Genomic DNA, 15,879 nt, shown 5'->3' with positions numbered 1-15,879 from the left:
AGATGGAAAAACTGGAGTCCAGAAGAGTCACACAGCTTGTAAGTGGCAATGCTGGGATTCAAGCCCAGTAGCCTGGCTCATAACCAGTGCTAAATCATCGGCTACTCTAGAGTCTCATGGAACATGATATTACTGACCGTGTAGCATAAATTATATTCTGTAGGTGTAACATCCTTCTTCACCCATCCCCTACAGTCTTACTGGGGTGAGGCTGTTGTCAACAAGGCTATAGGACACTCATCCTGTAAACAATTTTTTTGTGTATTTTGGATGGTCTCCCAGACCAAATTTCTCGGTCAAAGGATAGGGTAGTTTTGTTTTGTTTTGAATATTTATTTGGTTACCCTGGGCCCCTGACCACCATCACCCAGTTCTGGACTTCCACATCATGACTGCTTCCAGACCCACATGGTCCTGGCTGAGAAAGTCAGCATGTGTGAGAAGGGTTAGGGAGTGCCTGTAAAAGAGACTGCACAAACCAGAGGGGAGCCTCTGTGTATGTGTGGAGGGGAAGCGGGGAGTGAGGCCTTTAAATCCACAGGGAGGAAACCTGGGGACTAAGAACTAAGCACTCAGGTGTTCCGCTCCAACCTTAGTACCTTCTGGTGCTCAGTGCTTGACTCACACTACCTCAACTTTAAGCCCACTGCACAGATGAGCATACTGCAAAGGGGTTACAGGCTCGTCAGTTTTTCGAAGAGCCAAGATCATTGACAGTGACTTATCACCCCAAGGCAGAGATAAGGCTGTGGGTTGATGGGAGAGCTGGTTACAATTTCTCCCACCCTCTCACCTTCTATTCATGACTAAAAGAAGATAAAGGTCAGACTGCCCAGCTCGCCGCAGACTCACCTGCCATCTGACATCTGCGGGGTAGACATCATCCCAGACTGTGGCAGGAGCTGGCTGGCTGGAGAATGAATTGGATTCTGTGTTTGAGCCTCACCCTCCTTCTGGTGGTGCAGACAGCCTGGGGTAAGCCCCCATCCTTCCCTGGTTCAAGAGGGACATAGGCCATAGGGACAGGCCCCCAATTCAACCTCTCCTGGGCATAGCAGTGTAGGGACATTTAGAGATCTGGGTGGATGGGGGTGGTGGGCAGCTGGGAGCATGGACATTTATATTTACATTTTTATAAAATATATCTTATAATTTACGTAACTTTATGTTTATGACTATATACTTATATTCTTTATATAATTAATACTATTTAAAATTCTTACTATATTAGTATATATATATATTAGTATATGTGTGTGTGTGTAAAATCATCATGTAACCACCAGCCAGATAAAGATCTAGAACATTTCAGGACTTCTCTGGTGGTCCAATGGTTAAGACTCTGTGCAACAATGCAATGGGGTGGGTTCCATTCCTGGTCAGGGAACTAAGATCCCACATAACATGAGGCAAGGCCAAAAAAGCAAAAAAAGATCTAGAATATTTCCAACATCTGACATGTACCTTCCCAGTCATATCCTCAAAATAACCACCACCATTCTGAGGGCTATCATAATTTAGTTTTGCCCATATTAACACATTAATTTTTTTTTCTTGGTTACATGCAGGAACTTAGCTCCCCAGCTAGGGATCAAACCTGAGCCCTCTGCAGTGGAAGTGGAAAGTCTTAACCACTGGACCGCCAGGGAAGTCCCCACATTAAAAAATTTTTTTAACTTGAAACTTTGCTAAAACAACTTTTGGCATTCTGGCACATTGTTAGTCTTTTCATTGCATATTTGTATATAGTTGTGATATAAGCACTTAAACAATTTTATTCTTTTTTTTTTCACTTAAGGTCATGCATAAACAGTTTATAACTTGAGTTCATAATTACATTTACTTTTCCTGATCCCCAGATACAAATAATGCTTCTTGTCCTCACTATGGCAAGTATGACTGTGGTTCATAAAGTCTTTATTTTAATGCATTTCTGACTATTTTCATAAGGGTGGACCAAGAGTGGAATTACTGAGTCAAAGCATGTGAACATTTTATGCCTCTTATACATTTTGCCAAATTATTTTTTCAAGGTGGTGTGTCAATTTATCTTCCACCAACAGCATATGAGAGTGTCCTTCTCATTGCATCTTTGCCAGAATTGGGTGCTATCATTTTTTAAAGATTTCTCTTTTTTTGGATGTGGACCATTTTTCAAGTCTTTACTGAATCTGTTACAATATTGCTCCTGTTTCATCTTTTCGGTTTTTTGACTGCGAGGCATGTGGGACCTTAGTTCCTTGACCAGGGATGGAACAACACCTCCCTGCATTGGAAGCACAGAGTCTTAACCACTGAACTGCCAGGGAAGTCGAGGTGCCATTGTTTTTATTAGGTAGAAATTGTAACTCTTGGTTTTAATTAGTGTTTTATGACTTCTAAAAACATGGAATATTGTTTTCATAAGTGCTTACGTATTGCCTTGGGGTAGCAGAGTTAGGACCGGGAGCACTCCTCGTCAGCTCTGATTCAGGGGTTTAGAGCACTCTGTCACATGCTTAGGTGCTTCCAGAGGCTGGAGTGAGGACAGTAAAACATTATTGTTTAAAGCAGAGCTCTGATGTGAGACCGTCTGTGTCACCTTGGACAAGTTATATACCCCTTTGAACCTCCATTTCCACATTTGTGTAGTAGGAAAATACAAAACAGTTACCTCATAAATTTTTTTAGGCAGATGAGGTGAGAGAGCATAAAAGTGTTTGGCAGAGTGCCAAGCTATAATAAAAGATCAGTCAGTCATAGTCAACAGCTATTCAATCATGAGTGGACCCATAATTCAGGGCAAATCTGAGTAATACAATAGGTCTTGACCTCCTGGCTCTGTCCTATGAGATCTCAAGCTGGTCACTAACCATCTCTGGGCCTCAAGGCCCCACCCTGCTCCTCCAAGGGCCACTGAGAAGCCTACATGAGAGGACCATGTGAAAGGGCCTTGTAAGTTGCAAGGGACGACACACACACACAGAGGAGGTGTGAGATGGTCCCTTGCCCCCACTGGCATACCTCCATGTTTGAGGGGTCACTATTGCAGCCAGTTCTTTGTGCCCAGATATTGCTCATGTAAAACCTGGGTACGTGGGCAGAGAGGCCACCTGCAGCTGGGGTGTGAGGGTGTGTTCTTATCACACCAATTGTTCAGTTGCTCAGTCATGTCCAACTCTTTTCCATCCCTCTTTGCTGCCTGACTGCAGCACGCCAGGCTCCTCTGTCCTCCACTGTCTCCCAGAGTTTGCTCAAATTCATGTCCATTGAGTCAGCGATGCTATTTAACCACCTCATCCTCTGCCACCCTCTTCTTCTATTGCTTTTAGTCTTTACCAGCATCAGGTCTTTTCTAATGAGTCAGCTCTTGACATCAGGTGACCAAAGTATTGGAGCTTCAGCTCAGCATCAGTCCTTCCAATGAACATTCAGGGTTGATTTCCTTTAGGATTGACTGGTTTGATCTCCTTGCAGTCCAAGGGATTCTCAAGAGTCTTCTCCAGCTCCACAGCTCGAAAGCATCAATTCTTTGGCATTCAGCTGTATCAATGCTATTTGAAAAATGAGTTGCAGCAAAATCTTCTAGAAGGGGTTGAAAATCTAATTTCCTGATGCCACCTGAGATTATCTTTCAGAGGATGTAGAATGGGACCTAGGAATCTGAATTTCCTGATGATTTCTCCAGAGGATTCTAATGCCCAATCAAGTTCGATAATATTTTGATTAGATTTGCTTTCTGTCATCTCCGTAGGGTGAGCCCCCAGGGAACCAGGGCACAGAAAAATTCAGCTTTTTGTTTTGTTTTTTGACCATGTGGCTTGTGAGATCTTAGTTCCCCAGCCAGGGATTGAGCCTGGGCCCTTGGCAGTAAGAGTACAGAGTTCTAGCCACTGGACCATTAGGAAATTCCTGAAAAATTTAGTTTTGATAAAGGGGGCGGAAGAGAAAGAAATGACAGGGGTGCTTCCGGAAGGGGAAAAACAAACAAAGAAACATAGCTTTGATACCTTAAATCAAATACACTAGATAAAATTCCTAAGAGGAACACAAAAGAAGTAGGCAATGACACAAGTGAAAAGTTTCAAGCTGGTGCTGTGGCAGATGGGTCAAGGTGTTTCTGATGTCCAGGGTGACCCTTCTCTTCTCTTTCTAGGTGCCTTGCACACCAAGGAGCCTCTAGCGGATACCAAATATGGGACACTCCGAGGAAAGCAGATACACGTGGGGAAGACGCCCATCAATGTCTTCCTAGGAGTTCCCTTCTCCAAACCTCCTGTGGGTGCCCACAGATTCGCTGCCCCAGAACCCCCAGAGCCCTGGGAAGGAATCAGAGATGCTACCACCTACGCCCCTGTGTAAGAACCAGAGGACTGTGGGCTGGGTGGTGGGCAGATCCCAAGCAAGGCAGTGAACCCATGCCCGCTTCTGGGCCAGGGTTTGAACAACTCACTGAAGAGTGCACTGTGTGGCCACAGGCAAGCCTGGGGACCATTCTGGGCCTCAGTTTCCAAACCTATATAATGAAGCAGCTGGTCTAGATGGTATTTAAGGCACTGATAAGGCTGTTTTTTATTCTCTTGTGGGAAAGCTCCAGGCAAAGAGGAGGTGCATACTGACTGTGCCCCCAGGACCCACTGGGAAGCTGTTTCCCTAAATGTGTGTGAGGAACAGTACATACACAGAGAACCCTGAGCTCTTCCCTCTTCCTTGGTGCTTGAACCTAAGAAGCCCACATGTCACCCCCAGCCCTTCACTGCAGAATATGGGGAAACCTGGACTCAGTTGCAGTTTCAATGTCCCAGGGTCTTAATGCAACCCCTAGCTGGGCCTGAATCACATGAGCATGTTGGGACAATGACTGCCCTTTGAAGCACTGGGCTTGGCAGTTTACCAAGAACAAATATATTTACTGTTCACTCAGACCATTGAGTAACACACTGTCCAGAACATTCTATGATGAACATTAACACTGTTCAGCATTGGTTGGATAAATTACTGGATTTAGAAAAATGTCTACTATGAGAACCTGGGTGTCAGGTGATATAAAAAACTACAACTACTTGGGTATCTAGTTGTTAAAAGACAGGATGTCCACTGTTAGAACATGATTTACTGTTACTGGAACACTGGGGTGTTGGTTGTTAAACTACTGGCCATCACTGAGAGAAGCCTAGGCATTCTGAACATTGTGTGACTGTTATTCAGAACTCCATGGATCAGGTGACAGAACATGAAAAAACCATTGTTGGAACACTGAGGATCAGGAGTTTTGAGATTGGGGTGTCCCTTGCATAAACATCTGGGTGTCAGTTGTGGGAATATTGGCCACTGGCTGTTTGGAACACAGAGTGCCAGGTGTACAAATTTGTGGATAACTTAGAACAGATTGTGGGGTGGTAATTAAGGGGAGAACAGGGAGAAAGAAAGGTCTTGCAGAGATGGTGGCTTTGGCCAGGGTAGTTACAGTGGAGGTGAGTGGGAGAGTCAGGCTCCAGATTTATTTTGAAGGTAACACTGACAGGATTTTCTGGAGAATTGGATGTGAGTCACAAGGAAAGAAGAATAATCAAGGATAATGACTAGTTTGGGGGCAGAGTAGCAAGGCGAATAGAGGCACAATTTACCTAAATGGAGAAGACTAGGGCAAGAGCAGGTTTGGGCAAAACAAGAGTTCATTTTGGGGTATGTTAAGTTTGGCATGTCTAATAGATATCCATGTGGAGATGTGGAATAGATGGTTTGGACAAAGGGAGCTGGAAGGAGACTAGTCATCAGAATGTCAGTGGTGTGAAGCCCTAGGCCTGACGGACATCAGCTCAGGAAAGAAAAATCAGACTGAAAAGAGAAATGAGGATTGAGGCCTGGGGCATTGTCCTACTTAGGCCAGAAAGAAGAGAAGGAGTCACCCATGAGGTGGCAGGAAAACCAGGACAGTGGGATTGCAGAAGCCTAGAGAAGGAAGTCAGGTGGCAGAGGATGAGATGGTTGGATGGTATCACCGACTCGATGGGCATGAATTTGAACAAACTTTGGGAGACAGTGGAGGTACTGTAGTCCACAGGGTCACAAAGAATAAGACATGACTTGGTGACTGAACCACAACAGAGAAGGAAAGCTCTGAAGAAGCAGAGAATGGTCAACCATACAGAGGGGCTATCAGGGCAAGTAAGATGATGGGAGAGATTTAGCAAGATGGAAGTCATTGGTGACTTTGACAGGAATGGCTTTAGTGGCAGGTTGGAGACAGAGGCCTCAAATGCTTATAACCCCAGTTCTAGGCTCTAAGAGCCCTGGCCTTCCTGCTGGGATGCTGGATGTGATTTATTGGACAGCATAAAGAAAGCTGAGCGCTGAAGAATTGATGCTTTTGAAGTGTGGTGTTGGAGAAGACTCTTGAGAGTCCCTTGGACTGCAAGTAGATCCAACCAGTCCATCCTAAAGGAAATCAGTCCTGAGTATTCATTGGAAGGACTTATGCTGAAGCTGAAACTCCAATACTTTAGCCACCTGATGTGAAGAACCAACTCATTGGGAAAGACCCTGATGCTGGGAAAGATTGAAGGCGGGAGGAGAAGGGGACGACAGAGGACGAGATGGTTGTATGGCATCACTGACTCAATGGACATGAGTGTGAGTAAATTCCGGAAGTTGGTGATGGACAGGGAGGCCTGGCGTGCTGCAGTCCATGGGGTTGCAGAGTCGGATACGACTGAGCTCCTGAACTGAACTGATACTAACACCAACATTAGCTGCTGCTGAGAAGTCAAGCAAAGACAATCTATATAGAGAGAGACAAGTTGCCTACTGGTGATCTTGGACAAGGTGGTAGGTGTGGAGGGAAAGAAAATCTATTGAAAAGTTTGGCCTTGAGGGGAAGAGAGAGAGAGATTAGTTGCTGGAGAAGGTGGGTAGTAGAGGATAGGTTTGGACCAAGGTATGTTGAAGTGCTGTGGGGAAGGACTGAAAAGGAACAGGTGATGATCTAGGGTTAGGGAGGTGGAGATGAATTACACCTACAAAAACTCACATACACATAGTGAAGACAGGCTGGGACAAGAGAAGGGAACAGAGGAGTAGGTAGACAGGGTTCCTGCATCCAGTCAAATGCGCCCAGCCCCACCTGTTATAAGAATAGCCATCTCCAGGGCTGGGCCAGCATGGAGGGAAGGCAAGATGGCCTGACAGCCCAAGATCTATACAGTGCATATGCACAGGGCCAAGTGCCAGGAATCAGATGAACACATCTCCATCCCTACCCTTTGGAAGCAAAAACAACCAATCAAAATTACTCCAGGCCAGTATTGTAGTTAGTGGTGTATAGAGGTTTGGGAAGCCCAGAGGGGAAAGTGCCCAGCAGAGACACACATAAGCTGGACCTTAAATGTGAGTAGGAGCTTGCTGGGCAGAGGAGAAGGCATTTGGTAGAGAGAATAGAGGCATGGGAGCTAGGAGGTGGGAGGCAAGAGGTCCTCTGTATTTGGAGCAAAGAGTGACTGGGAGGAAATGACTAAATGGGAAGGAGAGCCTAGGTCAATGTGGGTGAACCTAGACTTTATCCTGGGGGCAGAAGGAACTAGGGAAGGTAATAAGGAGGGGAGTGACATGGTCAGATTTGTGTTGTCTGTCAATCTTTCCAGCCAGGGAGTGGAGGATGAGTTGGAGGGGAGGTGAAGAGGCAGGGGCAGAGTCCTGGCCAGGGTGATGGTGGCTTTCACAGGGCAGCAGCCTTGAAGTGAACAGAGGGGGCCTACTCAAAAGCTGTTTTGGAGTCAGAATAGAGACTGAGGGGAGGACAGGGCAGGTAAGAAAGGAGTTTGCTCAGGGCATCCAGGTTTCTAGCTTGACAGCACCAACAGGTCTCCAACAGGAGCAGGGAACTGCTTCCTTCCTTGGGAAGAGGCACACCAAGGCGCAAGGCAGGGAATGCCAACCTGCCCCTCACCCCTGGACCTAATGTTAGTGGAGACTGCTAGGACAAGGACACACACACACACACACACACACACTGCCTAAATTTTGTTTTGGGTTCTAGTCCCTCACTATTGGAACCTGGGTTGAAACCAATCTCCCCAGTATCACCACGGTGCCGGACCCCAACTCACATCGTGTCCACAGGTGCCTCCAGGAGTCCTGGGGGCAGGTCACTTCCATGTATTTCAACACACACAAACGATATAAATGGCTGCACTTCAGTGAGGACTGTCTGTACCTGAATGTGCACGCGCCAGTGCGAGCGCGCGGGGACCCTCTGCAGCCCGTGAGTACTCAGCCTTCAACCACCCACCATTCAAGCACCCCACTGTCCCGCTCAGGCCTCAGCCCTTCTCGCCCAGGTGATGATCTGGTTCCCAGGAGGCGCCTTCCTCGTGGGTTCCGCTTCCACGTACGATGGCTCCGAATTGGCTGCCCGGGAGAAAGTGGTGGTCGTGGTTCTGCAGCACAGGCTCGGCATCTTGGGCTTCCTCAGGTGGGCGGGACCGGAAACCCACGCCTGGGATCAGGGGCGGGGCCTCCTCGGCTCTTGGGCTAAGGGCGGAGGAGGTGAGGATTGGGTGGAAGAAAGGGGCGTGGTCTATGGGGGCGTGTCCTCGTGAGGGGCGTGGCAGGTGTAATGCTTGGAGCAGACAGGTAGGTGCTCGCTACCGCTCAATGGGGGCGGCGCCCAATTATAAGGAAGGAGATGCGGTGGTTAGACCCAGTCTCTGAGGGACAGGGCGGAACAAGGCGCGGGGTTCCTGACCCTGATAGTGAGCCCCGCGCTCTCAGCACTGGCGACAGCCAAGCGCGCGGGAACTGGGCCCTGCTGGACCAGATTGCGGCTCTGCGCTGGGTGCAGAAGAACATCGAAGCCTTCGGTGGAGACCCAGGCTGTGTGACTTTGTTCGGCCAGTCATCAGGGGCCATGTGCATCTCGGGACTGGTGAGTGCAATGCCCAGATAGACCTAAGCACAGTCGCAGGACCGCGTGGCCCACGGGTTCTGCACATATACTTGTGCAGATTTGGGTATACAAGAACATTCCAATCCACAGACCTGCCCTCACCACTGCCATGGGTACCACCCCTCACAGTCAAGGATATCTGTTCCATTCAGGGAGGAAACCAAGCCAGCCCAGAAAGGGCAATGCTAAGTCTATGAATGTGGTGGGCCAGAAAGATCATCCAGCACTTCCTGCCTCTCCACATTCCCCCAGAGGTCTATGCCCGAAACAGAGACCACTATGTGCCCTCTGGGCAGGGTTGGGGCCACAGATCAGGCATACGAGTCAGGCCTAGGTTAGAGACTGGGCTTTGCCCCTGACTTCTGGGGTACTGCTGACCTAGAGTTTGAGGGTAGGTCAGGTGCCCTGTGAGGGTCATGTGGCTGGGCAGTCAGCGGGGACCACATCACACAGGACCTCATGGGCCACAGTAATAACACTCAAACACTTGAGCACATTCCGTGTGCCAGTCACTTTTCTAAGCACTTAACGTGTATTCATTCACTGAATTACCTCAACAATCCAAAAAGGGGAGTATTCCCTTTCTGCACTCTACAAAAAGAGAAGTGTTCTCCACTCTACAGAGGAAGAAAGTGAGGCCCAGAGAAGTTAAGCAACTTTATTGAAAATGCATTGGAGAGCAGGCAAAGATTTTAAGCAGGGGCGTGACACAATCAGATGTGCCTTTAGAGTTGGCTCTGTCTGCTGGATCTGGGTTAAAATGAAGCACAAACAGAGGCTTGGAGTCCACCTTGGGGTGAGGGATGTTATATCTAATGGGGGCTAGTTCTGAAAAAGAAGCAGGAAGGATGGACAGTAGAGGAGCAATGCAGGAGGTCAAATAGTCAGGACAGGGCCAATTGCAGCATGCAGATGACTGGAGGAGAGAGGGAAGGCCCAGGTGGATGATGTGGGTAAGGGACAACACCCAGATGGGGAGTGGCTGGAGCAAGTTTGGGGCACATGAAGTCTGAGGTGCCCAGGGGATAGGATGGGGGTCCCATATATGGTTGTTCTCTCCAACCTGGGTAGCAGGGGAAAGCTAAGAGCTATCAGTGCAGGTAATTGGGGTCATGGGAACCATAGGGTCCCCTTCCCATATTCCTAGCCCAGTAGCAGAGGGTAGGCCCTTTTGGTTTGTTACAACAACAGAACCACTGCAACAGCACCAGATGCCCTGGGGGAACCCTGGGGCCATTCCACAGACCAGGACATGGATGCCCAGAGAGTAGAAGGCACAGGCTCTAGATTTAGGACTCCAACCCAGAACTCCTGTCTCCCTCCTTGCTTCTGCCCTCTCTGGGCCCCTTCAAGCAGCCTAGCCAGGCCAGAAAGGCACCCCAAACTGCCCAAGTGGTCCCCATTTGTGCATGTCATGGCTGCCACTCCCCCCACCCCTGCAGATGACATCATCCCTAGCCCGGGGTCTCTTCCATCGGGCCATTTCCCAGAGTGGCACTGCAGTATTCCAAAACTTCATCACTCCTGATCCACTGAAGGTGGCCAAGGTGAGTGTCTCCTCTCTCCTAAGGTTCAGCAAGGGAGGCAGGATGGGCACACACTCAAGCACCTCTTCTCTTCACAGAAGATTGCCCAGCTGGCAGGCTGCAATCACAACAGCACAAAGATTCTGGTAGACTGCCTGAGAACACTATCGGGGGCTGAGGTGATGCGTGTTTCCCAGAAGATGGTAGGTAGAACTTCCTTCCGGCCTCTGATCCAGCTGCCTGCATCCTTCTGACCTGGTACCCAGCCGCCCCAGGCACCATGCCTCAGAAGATTCCCTTTAGTCCCATTCTCTTCTCTTCCCACAGAGATTCTTCAAACTGCACTCCCAGGAAGACCCTCAAAAGGTGAGCAGACCCCATTCTGTCTGAACATCTCCTGTGAGCCAGACACTTAGGATACTCAGGCCAAAATTCCTTCACAGGGCTGATGTTCCACTAGGGGCAGACAATAAACACTATAAATAAATGAATTAGTCACTTCTTTAGGAGGTGATAAGTTAATGGAAACAAAAGGAGGAGAGTCAGGAGGTTGGGCATGTTGGGAAGGGTAGGATTTTAAATAGAAGGAAAAGAGAAGTCTTAGCAAAGATTTTCAAGAGATGAGAGAATGCGCTATGTGAATACCTCTTGGTGTCAGCTGAGGGGTGGGAAATGGGGGAATCCTGAGTCTGAGTAGCCTGGTCCTGCCTGTGGCTGGTCCTCTCTCACACCAGGTTGACTAAGCCCCAGCCTTTTCCCAGTCAAAGCGCATATAGCTAGAGTAATTTCTGGAACTTGCTGAGCTGGTGTCTTAGACCAACGGGGTCCTAGGAGGGTAAGTGAGAGGATTGGCTGGAAACCCCCTTGCCTTATAGGTTGTGTGGTTCATGAGCCCCGTGGTGGACGGTGTAGTGTTCCAAGACAACCCTATTGTGCTTCTGACTCAAGGGCAGGTTGCACCTGTGCCTTACCTTTTGGGTGTCAACAATCTGGAGTTCAACTGGCTCTTGCCTTTTGTAAGTGAAGAGGAGGGATGCCCATCACAGTAGGGGTAGGAGAGGATGCCTCTTGAGCAGTGCTGAGTACCAGGTCAGATCCCAGAGGTCTCTCTGGGGATGCCCAAGAGCTTGGAGCCTCCTGCAGTCCCTGTGCAGTGAGAACTGTACAGGAATGATGAGAGGGAGAGAAGTGTAGTCTCTTGGAGGTTTGGGGGCCCCAAATCTTTAGCTCATAGTGTGAATGGGTCCTCATATCCATTCGTTCCCCTCCAGGTGGCTGTACATCCTGGGTCCCTCCCTTGCTCCCTGGGTGGATCAGGGCAGATGCCCGAGCACAGGAGGGCCCTCCCAGCCCCCACTGGAGCTCCAAACCAAGTTAGCGAAGGAGACATTGGGAGCAGGAGTGTGGGAAAAGGTCATGGGCACTTCTGCTCTGAGAAGAGCCTTGGGGCCTGATGTAGCACAGCTGGAATCCTTCCTAATGTTTGGGCCTGGCCTACACCTGGGCCCTTGCCTTGTGGAGCAGATCATGAAGTTCCCGATGAGCCATCTAAGGAAAGAAACCATCGCCAAGCTGCTCTGGAGTACCAGCACCCTGTTGGTGAGGGGCCGTGCTGTCACGTCTGCTCTGTTTGGTAGGACAAGGCAGCCTCCCTATTTTTACCTAGTAGCTGCTCTTCACAAAGGGCTCCCAGCCTGGACAGAGATATTCCTTGAGGGGGCATGGGGTTTTGCATGGGATCAGGTGGCTGCTGCTGGGCAAGGCTCTCCAGACTTCCTCTGGGACACAGCAGGCAGTTCTTATGCAGCTAAAACACTGGGGTAAGAATTGTCAAAGGGGGAGACCTTCCCAGGAGGCTCCTCATCCCCCGACACCCAGGCCAAAAACTCCTGGGGGTTCCAAGCCTAGATTCAAGTCACCGGTGTGCCTACCTCTGACCCAGCTGACACCCCACACCTCAGGGTGGGTGTGACTTCCCCACCTAGAATGTCACCAAGGAGCAGTTACCACTGGTGATGGAGGAGTACCTGCGTGATGTGGATGACCATGACCAGAAGATGCTACAAAAACATGTGATGGACCTAGCAGCGGATGCTACCTTTGTGTACTCCACACTGCAGGCTGCCCACTACCACCACAGTATGTGGGGTCCTCAAGAGTGGCCACACCCTGTCCACTGGTGCTGCTTGCCACTGGGCTGATCAATCACTCACTCACCCTCTCTGTACCTCTGGGCTGATGTAGAATTCCAAGTGGCCACAGAAGAGGCAGCATACTGTCAACTGCAGAGAAGAGAGGCTGTTCCTTAGGGCTGAGGAGGGCAAGGCCAAGGCCAAGGCCAGCCCAGAGGAAACAGCCTAGGGTGGTCAGGGAAGGTCTCCTGGCTGCAAGGACAGGCCTCTATAGGGGTATCTTGGAGATCCTTCCTAGGCTGACTCAGGCTTGGGCAACACATGGGTGAGAGGTCAAAGGAGGGGCTGGAGAAGGTAGACACTGAAGAACCTTAAGTGCCAAATAGAGAGAGGAGAGGTTCAGTGGAAGGAAGAGGAAGGCTTACCACAATCCCATGAACTGTTTTCCCGTCCCTAGTCTGCAGATGAGGACTTGCAGCTCTGAGAGGTTGGGTGTCTTGCCCCAGGTCACATGGCTAATGAGTAGTGTAGGTAGGATTCGAATCTGCTCCCTGGGTTCTGAAGCCCAGGCTCTTTCCCCTGCTTAATGCAGGTGGGTGGGATGCGTGGGGTGAATGAGAAGCCCGGGCTGAGACTTTTTCAGCAGCCCTCATTGGGTTCCTTGTTCCTAGATGCTGGCTTCCCTGTCTACCTGTATGAGTTTGAGCACTACGCTCCTGGCACTATCGTAAAACCCCGCACTGATGGGGCAGACCACGGAGATGAGATCGGCTTCATCTTCGGAAGTCCTTTCTCCAAAGGTGCCGAAGCCCCACGTGACTCCCCGCTGGGTGTCTAATCTCTCCATCTTTGTGTTCTGACCCCTGGCTGACCACAGGGAGTTAGCTAGCAAATTCTTAATCTGGAATGCTCTCCCAAATGAAAGCCTCCCAGCATGGAAGCAGTGGGGTGGGATGTCCCCACCCCATGCTCTGTTCTAAACACCACCTTCCATTCTGCCTCCAGGCCATTCCTCAAACAAGGAGAAGGCACTGAGCCTCCAGATGATGAAATACTGGGCCAACTTTGCTCGCACAGGGTGAGTCTGATCCCTCAACAGGTGCGGGTGGTCTTCCTACCAGCGCTAGACCCAATGGTCAGCTGTTTCAGATATTTGTCCTTGTGTGTCCCATAGAAAAGGCACCCGGGCCTAAATGTCCCTAGAATGTACCTCTCTTTGTCCCATGACCACATCCTTCATTCACTCAAGCATTCCACAGTCAATGTGTTTTTATGTGGCCAGTTCAGTACTGGGAGCTGGAATTCAAGGGTATCATAGACATGATCCCCATCTGCCAGTGGCCTGTTAATGGTTAACAAAAATATTAAATTACCATCTGGCATGATGAGAATTGTGTTGGGGGAGCAGAAGGCACTATGAGAGCATAGAGGAGGTGTCTGACCAACCTGGGGTGGGCAGGGGTGGCTTCCTGGCAGAGATGACTTCTCAGCTGAGCTTTGGCTAGTCTTGCAACTAGTTTCCATCTCCACATTCTCTCTCCTTTCTCTCCATCCTCCTGATGACACTCAAGGGATCTTTCTGAAATATCATTTGACCAAATCACCCACTTAAAACTTCATGGCTTCCCTTTGTTCCCAGGTAAAGTCCCACCCCCTTCACTTGGAACAAAAGTCTTCAAAATCCTTCCTGTTTCATCTCCTCTCCACACCTATTCTCTTCACACACTGTATATTTTCACCTAACCCTGTACTTGTGCTTTCTTCCAAAAGCCCTAGGCTTTCATACCTCCAACCCTTTGCACATACAGTTCCCTCTGCCTCGAAGTCCCCTCCCACCACTCTTTTCCTCCTCTTTCTTAAAGATCTGTCTAAATATCATCTCTGTAAGGCCTTCTTGAACCCTACCTCCCAAAGGGAAAGTGAATGAGGGAAAAGTAACAGAAGGAGGCAAGATGAAGATGAGCTCAAATAATCCTCTCTCCTTCCTCCCGGGCAGAAACCCCAATGGTGGGAAGCTGCCCTACTGGCCACGCTACAACAAGGATGAGAAGTACCTGCAGCTGGATTTAACCACAAGGGTGGGTGTGATGCTCAGGGAGGAGAAGATGGCCTTTTGGAAGAGGCTGCATCAGAATTAAGGACCTGAAAAGCCAGGCAATTCTGAGGGTGGCTCTGCAGGAAGGAGCCTTAGGGATTGTCCCACCACTCAGGCTTTGGGAAGACTGGCCATGGACATATCTGGGACAAGCATCCGGCCCTCCCCAGTCCAGGTCCTGCAGAGGGTCCCTATTCCTTCCATGACAGAGCCTTAGCCTGTTTGGGGCCCAGAATCACCCTCTTCAGCCTGACATCCCATGATGTCCAGCTATCTCACTGACCATTGGATTAGTCCAGGCCCTTTCTGCCAGATTCTGCCCAGCTACCCAGACTCAGAATAAATGCTTCTCTTCCTTCTCCAAATCCTCCCACCCATCAAGGTCAACTTCAAGCCACTTCTTATGGGAAGTCCACCCAGATTGCCACTGCCCCGCCATTGCAAACAGTTTGCCGTTCGTCATTCATCCTGCTCAACCTTATGCCTTTTCACATTGGACTGAGGCCTTGGGCAGGTTATATGTTATAAGGAGTGATGCTTTGACAGCTGGGGATCTTCTCCCCTTTCCATACCGATTTTTCCCAGGGCCCCTTCAAAGCCTGGCCACAGAGACAGTCCTTAATAAAGACACGTTGACTTGCCCTGAATTTGTGTCCATCTGTGAAACAGTTGGGTGAAGTGGATGGTTTCTTGATTTGAGTCCTTGGAGGGAGGGAGCACTCTGGCTTCTCTCTGCTGGGCTGAGCCTGCGCTGCTCACTCAGTCAAGGAGAGCTGCTACAAAGTTGCCTGGGCTGCAGAACACCTGGCTTTTTTTTTTTCACTGTCTCTAGTGCACCTCTCAGGACATCCACACGCCATGCTCACTTGTCTACTGGGTGAGGTCTTGGTGCTGCATTCAGACTCCTCACTCTCTGGTCTCTCTTGCAACCTGGGCATACCGCCACTGATCCCACAGGTTTTTTGTTTTATTTGGGAATATTTTGTGGATTTTTTTATTTTTGGAAAATATACACAACATGCAATTTACCATTTTAACCATTTTAATTTCAGTGACATTAAGTACATTTATATTATCATCATCATCATCCATCTCCAGAATTTTTTAATCATCCCAAACTGAAACTCAACGTCCATTTAACAATAGCTTCCTATGCACCCAAACCCTGCTATCCACTATTCTACTTCCTAGCCTATGAATTTG

The 15,879-nt window shown here is 49.2% G+C and overlaps 1 protein-coding gene across 1 annotated transcript; it reads left to right on the top strand.

Moving 5' to 3' along the window:
• The first annotated feature begins 879 nt into the window (after positions 1-879).
• On the top strand, positions 880-15,323 carry CES4A (carboxylesterase 4A). The gene is made up of 14 exons (XM_027516346.1): positions 880-975; positions 4,136-4,337; positions 8,098-8,239; positions 8,316-8,449; positions 8,749-8,902; positions 10,366-10,470; positions 10,548-10,652; positions 10,777-10,815; positions 11,325-11,465; positions 11,974-12,048; positions 12,435-12,588; positions 13,253-13,381; positions 13,587-13,659; positions 14,578-15,323. Exons 1-14 carry the CDS (start codon positions 918-920, stop codon positions 14,717-14,719), a joined length of 1,653 nt encoding a protein of 550 aa, XP_027372147.1. The 5' UTR covers positions 880-917; the 3' UTR covers positions 14,720-15,323.
• The last annotated feature ends 556 nt before the right edge of the window (positions 15,324-15,879 follow it).

Source organism: Bos indicus x Bos taurus, chromosome 18, assembly GCF_003369695.1.
Source record: "Bos indicus x Bos taurus breed Angus x Brahman F1 hybrid chromosome 18, Bos_hybrid_MaternalHap_v2.0, whole genome shotgun sequence".
In the NCBI taxonomy this organism is placed as follows: Eukaryota; Metazoa; Chordata; class Mammalia; order Artiodactyla; family Bovidae; genus Bos; species Bos indicus x Bos taurus.
Note: the sequence above shows the minus strand (reverse complement) of the source record. Positions and strands in the feature narration are given on the sequence as shown.